Source organism: Sinohyriopsis cumingii, chromosome 8 (genome assembly GCF_028554795.1).
Source record: "Sinohyriopsis cumingii isolate HCF-2022 chromosome 8, ASM2855479v2, whole genome shotgun sequence".
NCBI lineage: Eukaryota > Metazoa > Mollusca > Bivalvia > Unionida > Unionidae > Sinohyriopsis > Sinohyriopsis cumingii.
This window is the reverse complement of record NC_142968.1, coordinates 16,403,246-16,422,825: the sequence shown is the minus strand read 5'-3', so window position 1 is coordinate 16,422,825 and position 19,580 is coordinate 16,403,246. Positions and strand designations below refer to the sequence as shown.

General features: G+C 35.6%; 1 protein-coding gene across 5 annotated transcripts in view; it reads left to right on the top strand.

Annotated features, from left to right (window-relative positions):
• The window catches only part of LOC149793042 (neural cell adhesion molecule 2-like), a 166,735-nt gene that overhangs the window by 47,956 nt on the left and 99,199 nt on the right, over nt 1-19,580 (top strand). For all 5 annotated transcript variants that reach the window (XR_016422704.1, XR_016422703.1, XM_089966936.1 and 2 more), the window contains exons 5-6: nt 5,843-5,983; nt 10,490-10,602. Coding sequence is in view for 3 of the 5 variants with exons in the window: in XM_089966936.1 (XP_089823062.1) it covers nt 5,843-5,983; nt 10,490-10,602 (254 nt within the window). In the remaining 2 variants the exon portion in view is untranslated. The remainder of the gene's footprint in view (nt 1-5,842; nt 5,984-10,489; nt 10,603-19,580) is intronic.

The following is a 19,580-nucleotide window of genomic DNA, read 5'->3' as shown; positions in this document are numbered from 1 at the left end:
AACCAGAGCCTTGCCCATTCCATCAGAAAAGATTGACCATTTAGAGAATACATTGATGATGGCCAGAATCTGACTATCAATCAGCTTACACAAGAAATTTACTCTTTTGGACAAAAATGTCTGCTCATGAGTGACAAATCACTGCCTTGCAGAAGGACATTGCAAAGATCAAGAAACAAAAGCATGCAGTGGAATCGGATCTTAAGCAGATAATATTTTTGTCAAGCGCTTAAAAGACAAAAAAGACTTTCATAGAAGACACCAACGGTTTTATGCTAAAGTTGACAGGTTCTGAAAAAATGCTAACAAAGACACTACAATCAAACAACTCCAGGATCAGATACATTCTCTAAAAGAACAAATAAAATTATTGAAAATATCTGAGGAAAAATTAAGAGAAAAGAAAGACACAGTTAAGCATACAAACACTGACATGAAAGAAAAGGTTGACAGTCCTAAAAAGAGAGCTAGAAAGGTCATGCGATTATAATGATTGAAGCATTAACAAACCAGAAGAAAATGACATTTGCAAGACTGTCATTTCGTCGGTTTAAAGTGCTGCAAACAAATGATGTAAAGGAATCGGTGCAGTTTCTTGCCATCTTTTTCATAGTCCTGTTAGTTTAAAGGACCTACCCAGCACACAGTCTGTTTTAAACATTTTAGTTGAGGCACATTGCATCAACAAATATCAGGCTGCTGAGAAAATAAGTGAAAATTCTTGTACTTTACCTTCAGATGGAAGGAACAACAAGGTTGCAAAATAAGCTTGTTGGTCATCAAGTTACCCTTTCAACTGGAGAGTCTATAAATCTTGGATTTTTCCGTGTTGACAAAGGATGCCAGAACTATAGTAGATGTTAGTCTAGATCTTTTGCAAGAACTTAGTGATATTTATTCTCAGGGCAATGAGGACTGTAATCAGCTTTTTAAGAACTTGATGGAAAAACTGACCTCAACAGTGAGCAATAGGGCAGGTAAAATGAAATCATTTGGACAGAAACTTGATGAAGCTTGAAGGCAGATAACTGAGTCATTCTGGCAGTATCTTTATTGCAATGCTCATTTGTTACTTGGCGTTAATTATCATTGTGAAACCACTTTAAAGACTTCAGAAGCTGCTGTCTCAAAAAAAGAAATAAGACCCCCTTGAACATGATTCAGAGCCCAAGTTCTTGCGCTTTTCTACATCCGAGAGCACTTCCACAAGAATAAGTTGCCTAGCCTGTGATCTCCTAGGACCAAGGGGAGATGACAAGAAGAGTCCTCGCCAAGAATGGCTTGTGTTTTTGGAAGAGGAGGGAGTCCCCAAAAGTTTGATTCCCAGTTACAGGAGCAACAGATTTTTTTGAAGGAGCCGCAGCTGTTTGCTTTCCCAAGGATAGAATTTTTAAGTTTTTTTAACTCACAGAATTTTTAAAATTCAGAGCATTGAAGCTGATTTACAAGACCCAGCCATGTTAAGTATTTTGCAGGCTGTTTTATTATCAAGTGACTGGCCCATACTGGAAGCTTGTCAACAGATAAGGGAAATACCATGATTTTTAAAGTTTGTTCAGAAGATGGTTAATCATTTGGATACATTTTCTGTTTATCCTACACCAGGGTTTAGTTGTGATCTTTTATCTTTTTTTTAAAAGAGTTTGATACCCAAGATGAGTTTTTCAAGAAGTTCTTTACTGCTTTCCATCATGGTAGTATTGTCGTGGATGCTTTAAAGTCACTCTGTTTCAAGACAGTGAGGGTTGCCAAAAAACAGCTCTCAGATGTTTTGCCTGGTGTTTGTTTTGGAAAAGATCTTCCAGAAGACCAAAAATGGGCCCCAAGTGGTCTAAAGCACCCTCTGTTACAGATCACTGCCATCTCACCTCTGTTTGCGATGGTTCGAGTCTCGGATTCAGCCAATGTGGGTATGTGAGAAAGTTTGCCAGTAGCTTCTTTTGGGTTGGTAGTTCTTTCCGGGGTTTTCCTGCGTTCTTCCTCCACCATTAATACTGGTCGCCATGTATAGCCTATCATGTGCTGAAAAATGGCATTAAAGCCCACAACAACAGCCAGAAGACCAAAAGAAAACAGTTGACCATTATCAGTGCTTTCAGTGATTGACATTGGAAAATGGCACCATTGTTCTCTCCATCACCATTCTACTGTCTACTGTTCAGTTGTTGAAACTGAACAGTACTATTGGCTGGCTGAACACTAAACATGTGATGATGCTGCAAAAATCATGAAATAAGGGGGAAAAAAGCTCAGGCCTCTAGACAACACCATGATAAGAAACGAGAAAATATCGTCGTGCTTAAAGTTATCGGGAAAAAATGATTGAAAATGAAAGGATTAAAAAGGAGAAAGAAGCCAAGGTAGCAAAGAAAAAAATCCAGACATTTTTGCAGAGATATCCAAATATGGTGGGCCTTGTATGAATTTATCCAATGTTAACAGACTCTTGACTGCCTGGTTTTTGCAGTCAAAGCAGATATTTACTACCTTAGTTATTCTTGGAATAACACATTAACAATAAATGGGTCTAATGAAGAGATTATCAACAGAATAATTCATGACCCCCCCCCCCCCGAGATTTTTGTCATTTTTGCCTGAAATACGAGTAGGAAACACATTTTGGGGGCTGCTTCTGAATACATCCCCAAAAGTATGCAACCCGATGCCTATTTGTGTTAGAAATGTAATTTTTCATTGACAATTTTGCTCATGCTTGTGCAGAAGGGTACAAGTTAGAGTTCTTTTGCAAAGCTTGATCTGTCTGTGTGCAGTTTAGACCAGTCTGCCTTAGAACTGAGGCCAAACAGTCTAAAATACAGACACAAAATCTGATTCTGACTGCAGGCAAATTTTTGGTGTAAAAAAAATTGGGTCTCAAAAAAAATGTTTTTCCCTCTGTATTTTGTAATGTGAGTAGAAAGCCCAGATTATATGTTATCCTTGTAGAGCTACAACTTTTCTGTAATAGCACACATTAATGTGTCTCTTAAATGACACTGACACATCAGAGCTTGGAAGTAGAGCACTACCTCCTGACGCACAAACGTGGCACCAAGGGTTAATGTGTCAAGAGCACACTTTGGAGGCAAAGACAAAAGTGTTGAACAGGCGAAGATTGGATGAAGATTGCTCAGCACATGTTTTGAAAAACTTAATGATGAAGATAGTATTTTCCACTTTGGTAATCAATGTGACAACAAATTTTACTTGGGACAGGTCATCTCTGCATAAAAAAAGAAAAAAGCTTTGAAGGTTATGGAGAAATCGAAAGGGCGAAATTACTATTTTAAGTGGCCTTTGATTGATGATGATGTTGCAGAAATAGATGCCTCTTACAGTTTCAAGTGGGGATTTCATGTCTCATCAGCGTCAAGTGTTGGAAGAGTGTGGTGTGCCCCGAACATTAAGATCTCCAAAAGAGTTATGATGCAGTATATGCTAAATGCATTTCAGTTTTGTTAGGTTTTTGTTCTCCTTTTTGTCTTTCTTTTAATCATTTTGTTTTTGTGTTTTTTAAAACTTTGATGATTTGCTGTTTGTCTTTTCACTTGTGTCTAAGGATTAATATGTGTAGTTATGTCTGTTTTACATGTATGTCAGTTTAATGTCTTTTTATTCTTTACCTCTTTTTAAATTTTACCTCTGCTGGGATGCAGGTAGTTGTTTTTGGATAGTACTTAAAAAGTCAAAAAGTTTGAAATGTAATTTGCCCATGTAGCTTTAAAATTGTAAAAGTTGTGTTCATTTTCTTTGTAGTCTGGCACATTGATGCAATTCATGGCCCACAGTGAGAATGTGACCTTTTTAAAGATTGTGACCTATTATATTTTGAAGCATTAACAGTGTGGCCTTGAAAACAATTGAGTGTGATATATGTAGTGATCTTGACCTTTAATTAAGTAGTTAAATGAATCTTCAAAGCTAATGTTACTGCTTGCCTTGCAATGTGACCTTCCGAAGCATTTTCTCAAAAAGTGGTTGATGAAGAATGAGGTTTGTTGGCAAAATTGAAGTTGTTCAGCTTGCACATTATGTACTTTCCCTACTAGAGTATCTATTTATTTATGTTACTAGGGTAAGTGGTTGTAATTTATATTGTGTTTTATTTTAAATACATGAAACACTGGTTTAATTATGTTATCTCCGAGTCGGTTGTCGGGCACGATTTTGTAGAAGTGCACAAAACAAACAAGTCCAATATGCCTGTTTTGTTTTGTATTATCTCTTCTAATTGATGTACATAAATAAGTTTAGCACCACGGTTTTCAGGAAAACAAGCTGTATCTCTTCATATGTCTTGTTTTTGCCCCTTAATTAATATTAAAAATGCCTTGGAATACCTAAAGGATATTTATGACATTATTGACAAAATAGCACACTGGACTTGTCATTCTTTCGATAATCAAATTAGCAAGTCATGCCAGTTAAACATCACTTATGTTTTGAAGACTTGTACTGTTTGTTTTTTTATTTCTTTTCTTTTCTCTGCTTGTATATTTTAGCCTTTTTCTGTTTCTCCCATCTCCAGTGTTCAACATGCCTGCTGATCAGTCTTTTATAAGTAATATCCACCAAATAGATCTGTATGCACATATATGAAAAAGAAATCATTTACTGCATCTGATGGAAATAGCCAGTTGCAAAAACTAATCCATATTTTCTTGTAATTTCACATTAATTCTAAATGAACTGCACTAAATGCAAAGTTGTTGTTCCTGCTGTTGGAAATGATCCCTGACATGCCTATGTATAATGGATAATGTACATTAACTGGCGTAAAATGAAGTTTTAATGCTAGATAACATGGATCAGGATGTTAGACTTGTTTCATAGTTATACTCTTGTAAGTTCACAGACTTGTTTCTTGTAAGCACACAAACTTGTTTTATATGGATAAGCTTGTAAGCACACATACTTGATTCAGATGGATACTCTTGTAAGCACACAAATTTGTTTTGTATGGATACTCATGTAAGTAAAGACTTGTTTCAGATGGATACTCTTGTAAGCACATAGACTTGTTTCATATGGATTCTCATAAGCACACAGACTTGTTTCAAATGGATACTTTTGTAAACATACAGACTTGTTTAATATGTATTCTCATGAAAGCACCAGATGTGTTTCATGTGGATACTTTTGTAAGCACACAGACTTGTTTCAGATTTATACTCTTGCAAACACAAAGACTTCATATTTATACTCTGGTAAGCACACAGGCATGTTTCATATGGATACTATTGAAAGCACACAGCAACATATGCAATTTCTGATGATTACCATATGTGCTCATGAATGAGCCATATAGTGTACTAAACAATAAAAGTCCAGGAGAAGGGAAGTTGGCTAATATGCAGGACAAGGTCAAGGACATCTGGGTCATTTTAAAGCTTTATTGTTGACTACCATTATATATTGTTATTGTAGATCACGAAAGATAATATAATTGTAATAGGCATCAGAGTTGTTGTCAAGGTCATGTTCATTATTGAGAATATAAACTTCGGTAAAGCTGAGATCAAGCCTTTGTTTCATTGACATAATGACTTTTGTTTCTTTGAACAGTATTCAAGATACATTTTAATACATGTATCATTTATAGCAATACATATAATCTTATGGGGATTAAGTAGAAAGCTGGAAAATTGTTGAAAACTGTCATCTTTACATATTGACACTTAGATTAGACTTGTTACATTTGTTTTATCAAAATTAAATTTGTTTTAAATATGGTCGATCTACATTTCTTGATTTAAAATTTTTAAGTTGGTCAATACAGTTGGCACAATTGAGACCATACAATATAATCTTAGTATTTACTACCTTTTCCATATGATTGTAGGTGGGAACAAGTATGCCATCACCAGTGCGGGATTGATTATCTTTAACATCAGCAAAGCAGATGAGACGATCTATGACTTCAATGCCAAGTATGACAAGACTTTTGCATGGGAATTTCAAAGCATTTCAGTGAAAGTGCTCAGTAAGTAAGATTTGTGACTTTATATACATGGATTTCTTTTGTAAGGGTACTAGATAAGAAGAGCATTTTGTCAAGTCATGTGACAACCACCTATCCATTACAACATTTGTTATTGCTAGGATTTACAGGAAGTTTTTTATACACATTCATTATCAGGTCTGTTTAGGCATGAATGAAAATGGTTCCACTCAGGCGTACAATAGGGCTGCCACAGGGACCATCTTGAAAAACAAAAAATGTCATAAATGGTTGTTATCCTGGGCAACAGCACATGACAGCATTGTGTACATTGATGTTTTGGTTAGTAGTATATTTTTTGTCAGCATTGAAAATATTGATTAGCTTCCATTGTGTCCATGATGTGCATCTCAGGTTATGGTCTCCACTAAATATGGAAAATGCTTTAAATGAATTCCTAGAAGCGGCTCCAAAGAATTTGTCTAAATTTGTGAGAAGTCATCCTGGCAAGAAATGATTTTAAATTTTTACAAGTGATACTGAAGCTAATTGGCCATGAAATATATCTGTTGTTACTAAAAACAAACAAAAATTTATTAACAAAAAGCACTCTGCTGGATTTACCCAAATATTACAGAGATCATCCTGCTTAAATGGCCATTCAAGTTTACACAAATTACGCTTCTTTTACCATTAAATATGGCCACCATTACTAGAAAAACAAATCATTTTGTTAAATGTATGCAAATAAGAACCAGCTAAACATAATTTGACTAACTTGACACAGGGCATCTTGTGGTAAAGACCTTTCAGTATTGGGCAGAATGACTTTGATGTGTGATCAAGTTATGGATGATCATAAAATACAAATGGAGAGGCCTTGATACCATTTCTTTGATAAATATACATTCAGCAGCATTGAAAACAAATGTAATGAGAAAGCATCTGCCAGCCTATATTTATTAGCCATTATTAAGCTGATATCTGCCAGGAGAGTAATTTCAGTCACACTTGGGCCTCTTGTGTTATTAAGCTGAGTTACTTTGGATAGCAGTGTTATTGTAATCAGTGAGTATGAGATATTAAATCAGAAGCTTTTGAAAAGATGGTGGCAGAGGTTAAGTCTAAAATGCATGAGCAAGCAGGATTGAATTCCATGCATTGTCAAGAAGACTAAAAGATGGTTTATAAACAGTGGTCATTAAAACAAGATACAGTGCCATTTGATCTTACCAGTGCAATTTGTGTTATCCAACTCGGGCTAAACAAGCTGTGAAAGGAGGCAAATAAAAATTAATTTGTTTAATCTCGTGGATCGATTTTGGTATGCCTACCATAATGCAGAACTTATTGTTATGTTGTTGTCCATCCATTCCTCTGTCCACATTTGTAACCAATTTCATTTTTGCACTTGAGTCATCTGCCATCTGCATCTACCCAACTTTGTGGATGGTTTGCACTTATGATAAGAAGGAACCATATAGATTTATGGTCAAAGGTCAAAGGTTACTGTGAAAGAAGAAAAATGGTGTCTGCACAGTAATTGTGTATGGTTTGCGTTTAGGGTAAGCAAGTACCATATTGATTTTGGGAGTCAAAAGATCAAAGGTTATATATAGTTCAAGGTCACTGAAAGAATAAAAATGGTTTATGCACAATAACGTTAGTTGTACATGACAGATCTCAGTCAAACTCGAGGTAAGGAAGAAGACTGCTGACTTTGGGGTCAACATGTCAAAGGTTATGGTAAATTATATAAAATCTGCACCTTCTTCAAATTTGGAAAAATGAAAGCTATAGAACATCAAACACATCAATGGTGATTGGCATTCTTTTTATTGAACAAAATGCCTGGATGAAATGGTACTGTACAGGTGGTGTATTGGGTATACATACAAGGACCTGACTTGAGCACACCTTCAGAGTGGTAAACCTTATCCAGAATGTGTTCCCTGAAACTGTCCACAGACAGTGGAACACAATCTGCTTGAGTGTGGTGACATTTATTCTGTGAGACAGAAGATTTTAGCTCGTGTGTCATCAATTGTATTGTACATTATGTTGCATGCATCACGCGTCATCCATCCTACACTTTGGAGTCTAAACCATTTTAAATCAGACTTGAAATACTGGTTTATATCACACACTCAGTAATGGGATTCACACGTTGATGAGTTAATCTTTCATCTGATTGAGTTGTCCCTCTTGAGGCCTAATTTCTCATCCAATTTTGATAAAACATGCATACACACATATATATATATATATATATATATATAGATATAGATATATATTTATATGATTCAGATCTTGGATGAGTTCATTATAAAGGTAGGTCCACTGTTCTGATCAGGTGATCTTACATCTGTTTGTCGGAACTTGTTTCACCTTTGAAAGCTATATTTCTGATCCGATTTTGATCCGACTTGGAATATGTACTTATGTCATAAAAGTACGTACATACAAACATGCACACACACACAAACACACAAATGCACACACACACACACGCTGAAAGAAGAAAAACAGTTTCCGTATATTTGCAATAGTTCTTTATCATAGATCTGGACCAACCTTCATGGATGGTTTATACCTGGGGTATGCAAGAGGCCATTGATTTTGGGGTCAAACAGTGATAGGTCAGGATTAAAGTAAACGAAAGAAGAAAAATGGTTCTGCATGCAAATTTTACTTACCTGGGTATTAAATATGAAGTCAATCATCATGTGATGTTAACTTACCTGGGTATTTATTATGTATGTCTTTATTTTCTGTAACTTCTGGTATATGATTTTATTTAATTTTCATAATTTGTATTCATGGTCATAAATTGTGTAATTATGTTATAAATTGTATGCATAATTTAGCTCTGTTGAAAACACAGTCGAATAGAATCTATAAATAGTTGCTTATGTACATATTGACATTTAGTAATAATCATGATAATAAGACTTAAAATGGTGTAGTTTCTCAGTGACTGATGGGATATGGAAGTTTTGAGAAGAATTCTATTGATTCCCATTGGTTGCACGAGGTCATGTGAACATAGTTTGTCATGACTTAGTGTATCATAAATCAATAGTGTATGTTGTCATGGAGTCCATTATGAAATGTAGTAGCAGTTTACAGTGTATATAAGGAGAAACTTGAGCATTCACTTAAATTCCAATTTCTGGAGTCATGCACACTTTTTTGATGTTCCTGATGTAAGTCTGCAGACATATTTTATGCTATACGTAGATATTTTTCAAGAGAAAAAAAATTTGTTGGACTGTTTAGTGGTGATAGAAAGTGCTCATTATTTGGACAATAATATTATTCTGGAACTTGTACATTATTCGAAAGAAATCTAGACAATGCTTTCTTGATGTCACGGTTATCTTGGAGGACCAGTACATTTCCGGTATTGAGATTATTTTGGACTTTTCATTTGTTTAGGACTTTCAAAGATTTTTATAAGAACAAATTTGGATTCACTTTCATTATACTGTAAGTTCCTCTCACATTTTTCATTTATCACTTTAATAATTAAATTGTTTGTTGAGTTTTACAAAACTTGTTTGTTTTGCTTCTTTTCTGTTGCTTAAGTTTGTGACCATAGGGTCATAACAGTATTAAATATTGACTAACTAACAACTATTTGCTGTTAACTTTCCAGGGTATTAAACACGGAGTAGGTTATCACATACCATTCATGATATTTTTCTTTTAATTGGAATGATTTAATTCAAATCAGTGGAACTTGAAGAGCTTAATCAATTACTAAGTCATTTCATATGCCAAAGAATCATAGTGATCTTTTGAATTTTGTAAGCTTGCTTTTATTTGTGGATTACTTGTTCTTTTTCTTTTGGTTTTTGATGGGTGAATGTTTGGGGGCTTCAAACCATAATTTAAAGAACCAGTGAAAATTGGGCCATTGTTAACAACAGTATAACCCCCTTTATCAAATCACAAATTGAAGTATTAAAAAAATAAGTTTTGGAAAAATCTTAAATATTTATAAAAATAAATGGTTCATGGTAATTTTGTTAAGATTATTGGTGGTGTTTGTATTTTTGTACTCCAGTAAAATGGCAGGCCCCATCCTGAAGAACTTAAAAATACCATTATTGCCTTGAGTAGAGGCTTTCACATAGAAAACAGAAATCTCGATGTTTTTTCACGCCAAAGTGTGAATGTAAAATTATCATCAAGTGACAACATTTTTGGTTTTAGAAAAGCTTTTAACTTGTACCTAGCTATTTCATGAAATATTTGTATTTTGCTGTCTAATAACAGAAGATGTCTATACATGGTGTATTGCTGACTAGTAACAGAAGATGTCTATACATGGTGTATTTCTGAGTAGTAACAGATGTCTATACATTGTGTATTGCTGACTAGTAACAGAAGATGTTTATACATTGTGTATTGCTGAGTAGTAACAGAAGATGTCTATACATTGTGTATTGCTGACTAGTAACATAATATGTCTATACATTGTTTATTGCTGTCTAATAACAGAAGATGTTTTTACATTGTGTATTGCTTACTGATTTATTACAGTTAAGCCCGAGATAGTGTCTCCTCCCACCATCTCCACAGCAAAGGCTGGTGACAGGTTCAGCATGCTGTGTCGTGCCACCGGAGATCCATTCCCAATGTACAGTTGGTACAAGGTAATTTAAAAATTTTGATCTTTTCTTTTACAATTCGTAGTATTGAAAGTATCGGAGATCCGGCACTTCTCCATATACCAATCATGCAAAGATTAAATAAAACATGTCCACTGTAGAGATTACTTTGTTATTATTGTCTTGCTTCAGTTTTGTTTGTCTACGTTTATTTCCATATTATAACGGTAGAATAAACTGTTGCACATACTGACCACATTGATCTGCATGGGTTTGAATCTAGGATTTGGCTAATGTGGGTATGTGAGAAAGCTTGCCAGTAGTTTCTCGTGGGTCGATGGTTCTGAAAAATGGTATTAAACCCCACAACAAGAACAACAAGAATGACCACATTGATTTGTTGATTACAGTAGCCCCCCTCTGATAAGGCCACCCCTAATGCAACAGGGAAGTGGCCTTATAATGCGGGTGGCCTTTCTAGAGGGGGATGACAAATGTGAATAGTAAATACATATGAAAAAAGTCACAAGTACATTTAATTTTAAATATTTAATATTTTAATTAAAAAAGCACATGCATGATGTGAAATAAATGTAAAACAAACTTTGTCATCATTTGCAAAAGAATGCTATGAATAACCATTGATATAGTTTTAAAACTGTCTTTATAATTATGCTACAGTTCACATCATCTGTCACTTTGTTGGTAACAGTCTAAAAAAAAAACCAGTCTTGTCACATAAAAAATATCCTTGCTGTCATATCCCCTGCATATATCGTTTAGTCTTTTGTTCCAATCTTTGACAACTTCATTATTAACATCAGCTGATTCGCCGCTAATGACAGAACACTTGATATTATGTCGCACTTGAAATCTGTGCAACCATCCGTTACTTGCGGTAAATTCGTTATATCCAAATTCAACTGACAAAATTTTTGCTTTTTCTTGTCTTTCAAATCGGGGCCCCGAGTGGCCGAGTGGTCTAAAGCGCTCTTCGTTACGGATCACTGCCATCTCACCTCTGTCTGCGGCGGTTCAAGTCTAAGATTCAGCCAATGTGGGTATGTGAGAAAGCTTGCCAGTAGCTTCTCGTGGGTCGGTGGTTCTTTCCGGGGTTTTCCCGGGTTCTTCCTCCACCATTAATACTGGCCGCCATGTATAGCCTATCGTGTGCTGAAAAATGGCGTTAAACCCCACAACAACAACAACAACAACATTGTCTTTCAAATCAGGATGCAAACGTCTCCTGGCTCAAACAATCTTCCTTTCTCCGTCCATTTCACCTTTCCACTTCTGCAGAATTGTTTCATTATCTTTAACGATATTGTTTATCTTAGTCTTCCCGACTTTAGTTTTCTGCAAGGATCCTCCACCCCCCACCCCCCACCCCCCCACCCCCCACCCGGTCAGTTGAATTACTTTCACGTTCTCCTCTAAACTGAGAATTTTTATTTTCCTCGATGACATTTTGATCTTTTTGCATTAAGTTATTCATGTTGCCAACTACAATACTGATAAAACAATTTTGTATGCATCTAAACAAATTGCCATGTGTTTTTGATCTTGTCACATGATTCGTTAGTCACAGTCTGGTACCCTATTGTTTTTATACATTTCTTTACACTAAGTGAGAGAAGCCAAAACGGCTTTGATATGTACCATTAACATCATGCAGATTTGACCTCGCTGCCGCTAGGATTCGTAATTTTGACAATTATTGTCAGTAGTAATAGCCACTGATTACCAAAGTGAACAAGCTAAGCATCTTGCTAAGGGAAGCCATAAAGGCTGTTAAACCATTTTCCTGCTGGCTTGGGTATTGTACATCGATACTGCCACTTCTCAGCTGTTACTGCTGTTCGATAATTGTAATCTTAACAATTATCAGAGTGACTAAACCTGACATCTTATGATAACACAGCAGTAAGGCTAATTGGATTACATGTACGTACCCTTTTGTATGGATTAAAATTTGAGTCTCGGTTTTTATGGAATAAATTTGGCTTCTCGTGAGGCGTAAATGATACAATATTAACCTTAGTGGTAAATGTACTTTACTCAACACTTTTTTCAGTAACGAAAACCTGACATCGGGAAACAGAAATTGGATTACTTAACACATATTATGAATACAATACAGGTTCTGGATACATATTCAAATAAAATGCGGCCGCTTGTGAGGGGTAAATTTTATAATTTTGCACTAATATGCTGGTCGCGTTAGCCGGGTGGCCTTTCGCGAGGGGTACTTTTGAACACAAACTCGTCGGTGCCACTGGTCAGGGGGGCCGTTCAAGAGGGGGACTACTGTACTGACTTACATGGGTTTTCATGATTTTATATTATTTTTAATCAGAGAAAAATACCTTTTTTTTTCAGAAGAATTTTATTTGGCCACATGCTTTCTTATAGTGATATCTTGGTGAATAGTCATAATTGCACTAATAGTTTAAGTATTTTTTCCCCCACAAATTTAGATTTTTTGTTTATTTTTGGTCAGAAGTGGAGAGAGTGTGTGGCTGGGATGTATAACCACTTTTTAGTTTCAAAAGTGAACACATGGAAACATTTGAATCTTGAAAAAGAGTTGTGGAAATCCCCATATTTAAGGAAATCAGCAAATTCACTCAGAGACCCCTTCAGTCATGATCTTATGACTGTTTTATTCGTGTTGCTTAATGCTCTGCAATAAAGGAAAACAGAAATGAACAAAGTGATAAGAACTATATTTAAAAAATTACAATTTGAAGAAAGCATTTTGAGACATTTAATGAAACTGGGTCCAGGATTTTCACTTCTCTATTTTTCTTTATGTACAGTTTGTTTTATTTTGTTGATCTTCATCACAGATTCTGGGACTTCTTATGAGTGGATAGTACATTACTGGACACATTGGTTATTTATGCAACCAATTCCATCCCAATCATTACAACCAATTCCATCCCCCATCTCAGTTATCCCTCAGTGTTATGGCCATATATGTCATTTCTTAAGTCTGTAATGTCAGTGAACTTGACCTATACCATTTATGACAGATACAGAAACTTGTGTCATTGACATCCCTGTTGGTGTAGATCGTGCCACCAATTTTGGAAGTTTATCATGCCCCTGGGTGGGGTGGGGCTAGGGCAGACCTGCCAACCCTATGGTTTGTACACAGATCTTACTGAAATAGCCCATAAAACATGGACTTAAGGAATATTAAGAATTTTTTTGGAAATAAAATTGTTTTGTTAAGCTCATGATACTGGCTTGTACATTTTCAATATTAGAATGTATGGAGTTGGTCAGAAACCAGACAAACTTAAAGGAGTACCTCAGATACTTTAAACTGCACATATTGTTTTGTGCAAAACATCTGCATGATAAAGTTGTTTCTTATATCATTTTTTTAAATGTCGAAAAAACATATTGACAGTTAGAGGGATAATAAGCTTCTTAAAAGAACAGAAAAATAAAAAACGAATGTTCAGAATTCTTGGGCACAAAGCAGTATGTACAACAATTTATTGGACATCAGTTGAGAAGTGACATTTTTACTTTGAATTTTGCCGCTATGCTTGTTAACAAAGGCAAGTCGGGAAGGTGTTGAGTCTTGTGTTGGGTTTCAAAAGAAACATTAACTTCTGAATGCAAATGTTTTATGTTGATTCTTTAAAAATGAATTTTTAACTTGTAATATGGATTGTAAGATGGACTGAGAAACACAATGTGGTTCAGTTGTGATAATTTTGCATATTTATGTCCTTTTCCTATTTTCTTGATGTGTATTGACTTGTTGTCACCATACAGTTGGGAAACAGAATTTGAGCAGCAACCATTTGCAGCATTTAAACCTGTCTCTATGGATTTTGTACGTACAATCCTGATGAAGAGTACACCAAAGTCATGTGAACTTGATCCAATTCCAACTTCACTGCTGCTTGAGTGCTTAGATCCAGTATTGCCTTCACTAACTGATGTTATTAATACCTCTCTCTCATCAGGGGAATTCCCATCATTTTTCAAAATTGCCATTGTAAAGCCTCTGCTGAAGAAACCAACACTAGACCATAACGATTTAAAGAACTACCACCCAGTTTCTAATCTCCCATTCATATAAAAAAATCTTAGAAAAGGTTGTTCTATCCTAGCTTGTATCTCATCTGAATTCAAACATTCTTTTAGCAATGTACAATCTGCATATTGCCCTTGCCACAGTACTGAAACTACTCTTCTAAAAGTAGTTAATGACATTCTCTCTGCTTTGGATAGCGGAAAGATTACAGTCCTCACCCTCCTTGATTTGTCAGCAACATTTGACACAATAGACCATGATATTTTACTTCACTGTCTCCAGCATGTATTTGGCAGCCTTACTGTGGTTCAAGTCCTACTTGGTCAACAGGACACAAATTATGTCTGCAAATGGAATACACTCCAGCCCAGTTGACATGTGTTGTGGTGTTCCATAGGGGTCTGTTCTTGGACCTGTTCTCTTCATTCTATACACTCAGCTGCTCTCAAGTGTCATAAATCATCATCCAGTCTCACCAGTTGTACACCGATGACACCCAAATATACAAATCTAGCCACCCAACTGAAGTTGATGCTACCATCCAAGGTGTAGAGAGGTGCATTTCTGATGTGAAATCATGGATGACATGTAACAAGCTGCAGATGAATGATGATAAAACTGAGGCCATTCTGATCACAACACAAAGACTTTCTCATTCACATCCTTTACCTCAAACAATAAATATCAGCAACACCAACATTAAATTCACGCAATCAGTACAAAACCTAGGTGTACTCTGGACAGTACTCTCACATTGCACCAACATGTCATGAAATACAGGGCTGCATATCTTGAGCTGAGACACATCAGCTCCATTCGCAAATATCTTTCAGTTGATGCCACTAAAACACTTGTGTGTTCATTAGTACTTTCAAGACTGGACTATTGTAACTCAATTCTTTCCTGTTCATCTCAATATCAACTCCAGAAACGTCAACAAGTTCAAAATACAGCTGCTCAGATCATGCTTAGATTACCATGATCAGAGCACATCTCCCCACTGCTATGTACCCTACACTGGCTATCCATTCGATCCAGAATCAAACACAAAATTAGTTCTCTGTTCACTGATGGACTTGAGTCCAACATACCTATCCGACCTCACCCGTGTGTACACACCAGCAAAATACTTACGCTCCTCATCTGACAATCGTATACTCATTATTCCCACTATGAAAACAAAGTCATATGGACAGCGTTTTTTTTTTGCATACCAGAGCCCAGATACGTGGATTGACACAAAGACTGTGATCCCATTCAAGAATGCTCTCAAAACTCACTTATTTCGACTGCAAGAAAAAACTTAAAGACCTAATGTTTCCTACCTTAAATATTCTCAGCATGTTTTTTATGTTTTCTAATTTCATGGTGTTTGTTTTTGTAATCATATCATTATATATGTTTTTTATCTTATAGGTGTTGTCTAATGTTGTAAAGCGCTTAGAGCTTCTAAAGATTAGGCGCTATACAAAGTCCTCATTATTATTATTATTGTCGAATCTGGTCATAATTAACATATGTGAACTTACATCACCAGAAATGTAATAGATTGAAAGGCAAATGAATTATCATTACTACACTAATCAAACTGAATAGGTTGACAATATTTGAAATTACTTTAGAATGCATATGAACTTGTTTAAGGAATGACAGAGATATACAACCCTTTGAAGCCAAAACCTCTTCCATCTCCAGTTTGGAGTACATGTTGTTAACAAAGTTCTACCAGGTATCGCTGTTTAAAGCTATGAAAAGTAAGAAGCCACATTTTACTAGCTAGATTTTATAGCCTTAGCAAAGATGTGGTTTTGCTATTTTGGGCAATGTACAAGGCATTATTGATATGTGTTCAGCTTACAAGTCAAACCAGGGGGAAAAAGAGTATGAACAAGAAGAAATTGCAATCGCCCGTAATGACTTAAGTCTTCTTGTCCCAAGATTTATGTGCATTTAAAAATTAATAGCAGTTTCGGTGTCCCAACACAAGTTGAGACATAATTGGCAAGATTGCCATACTGTACACATCAGTTACCAACTCTGGTTCATTTATTTTGTCAAAAAATCTGTTATAAACTACTATGTGTGTATTCATATTATTATTTTGCATGTGCATATTTTCAGATTTTTCCAACAGGAAATAATAGTAAATACAAAATTGCAATCATTCATGGGGGGGCTTGTGAGTTTGCCAGGCAACTGGTACCATAATATAGTGTACAGAGCAGTACTTACACAATTCAAATTGTATATCCTTGTTTATTCCCAAAAATATTAGATGCAGATTTGTGCTTTATTCGTTGTGTTTGCCAAATCTTGTTTTTCCAAAATCACATTTTAAAAAAGACATCAGTTGCTATTTTATTTACTTTGACCCACATGCTCAAGAATTAACATTTTTCAGAGGTATAAGCGATCCAACAACGTGATGTAAATCATGTGAAATGACACACATCTTTAATTATACGAGTCACATAACCAACATTCAATATATTCACTTTACTGATCATCATTGATACATTTTAGTTTTGTGTTTTGGCTTACCATAACACAGATTTGTAACTTTAAACCCAGTATTCATTCCGCCTTTAATTTTGGACAGCTGTTTGTCTAGACTTTTCCTTTTGTTTATAATTGGCAGATTTGTCATTTGTTTTCTGACAGGAGACTGGGATAATTGTTTGATCCATGAAACTGGCATGTGTTTTATGTCTGGCAACAATGCTGGTAACTGTTACTCCACACAAATTAACTGTTGGAAAATCTAAAGTGGGTTGAGCAGGATGTAACACCCTGCATAATAGCGGAACTAAATTATTTGGCCACCAAAATTATATTTTACTGACTAACATTGACATCACTATCATTGTCGATCAATTAAGGTATGAACGCTTGCTCCATTGAGTAGCACGATTACCGTAGCCAAGTAAACGGGTACTTATGTTGCTTTTGTTGTAGGGTTTAATACCATTTTTCAGCACAAGATAGGCAATACATGGTGGCCAGTATAAATGGTGGAGGAAGAATCTGGGAAAACCCTAGAAAGAACCACCGACCCACGTGAAGTTACTAGCATGCTTTTTCACATTTTCACATTGGCCGAATCTAAGACAGAGGTGAGATGGCAATGATCCTTAATGGTGAGTGCTTTAGACCACTCAGCCACTCAGGGCCCCCTAGGTACTTAGCAGTGGTCGCTTACGTCAAAGCAAACTATGTGAGCGTTTAAGCTCTTCAGACATGATTTTTCTCTGTTTTAAAGCGGAATTCCACTTTTCTCCTGACTTGAATCCGATTTTTCTTGATATAGTCCATTTTTTTTCATCATCACTGATCCGGTTTTTTAAAAACTCATCTGTCCCTTTTTGCAGCGACCCTTATTATGTATTTTTTCCATATATCAGTTAACCCATGACTTTCATAAAGAGTATTCTGATTGGTCAAAAGTTTAAATTCATCCAATAAATCTTTGTGTAATGGAAACTGATGGCAATGGAAAGAAGAAGCGTGCTTGCAAAAAATGGCATCCAGAGTTGTTGAGAGAGACCATGACAGGTTTAAAAAACGTATGGAAATGGGAATGGCTGGAGCAGAAAGTAGATGGAAGTTTAGTTGGTCAGTTTATATGAAAACTGAATGCTAGAGGTCTGGCATTTTGTGACCTCTGCTCTATGGTAATCGTGGTTGGAAGCGTTTGGAACAGCACCTACAAAAGAAGCTGCATACGGAAATATTGAAGCTCAGAAGGCATCTGGAAAAAGTGCAGTTAATTACTATAAGAAGAAAGATTTCTTGCATGAGAGAATAGATGTAGCCCTCTGTCAGAATATGCGCACTGCATGTTGCCAATACAAGCATCAGCTTGAAAGGAAAAAGGCTCTCATTGAGAAGGAAAAGAAACGATTGCACATTGAGTAAAAAAAGTCAGTCAAAAAGGAAGGCTAAAGAAATCTTTGCCAAAGCCACAAAAAGAGCTTGACTGTCATACATATCAACAGTTTGTATCCATTGGAGAAAAAGACAAGCAAACGTATGGGATTATTTGTATATAGTTGATGTTCTTGGGTGTTTGTCTTAAGATTTGTTATGAAAATAAAAATAAAAATGTTGGTTGCAAAAATGAGAAATTATTGTGACTTAATTATGATGTGAACACTGACATGCACATGAAATAACTTAAGAACAAATTCATGTGACAATATAATAAATATTATGAAATTATTCAAGTCAAGTTGAAAATTTTTGGTAGTTTGTTAGTTTTTCAAATGATTATTTTTTTATATATTATGATCTTAAGTGGCACCAGGAGCAGTTTTTTATGATTGTAAAATGCATTTTTGATTCTTTTTTTTTAATATACAAAGTCGACCGAGATATAGAAGCAAACTTGGGTTCATTTTCACCTGTATTCATGGGAATTTTGAAAATAAAGTGAAACAATGGAACAAATATTAAAGTGACACAATATAGTGCTTTGTGCACAGATGTCAATGATCCAGCATCACCCAGAATATTTGGAGAAAATAAAATCGTGTGATGAATTCGTGAAGGCCAGAAGAGAAGCAAACAATTTTGCAAACAAGAGGGAAATAATCAACCAATATATTGAAGACAACTGTCATTCATGCATGACAAGGTGTTAGGTGCAAAATAGCCACGATTGAATTATATCCAGGTCTACTGTATGACGGTATCTCGCAAATAAAAATCATTATTTGAAAACACATTCACTTGAGTGCAAGTGGCAATCTTTTTGCCAGCTCAGGCTACAAAAATATCATCACTATTTACCCACAGACATCAGTGCATCTTTGTATTAATTATTCCTACAGATGCCAAGCACCTAGAAGCCCTGGTGGTAAATAAACACAGCTGGCAGCCAGCAGTAAACGTCTTCTTTGAACTTACTGACAGGACATCAAAGACAACGGTTATTTTTATTACAAAGCAAGCCAACCTCAGAAGCCGA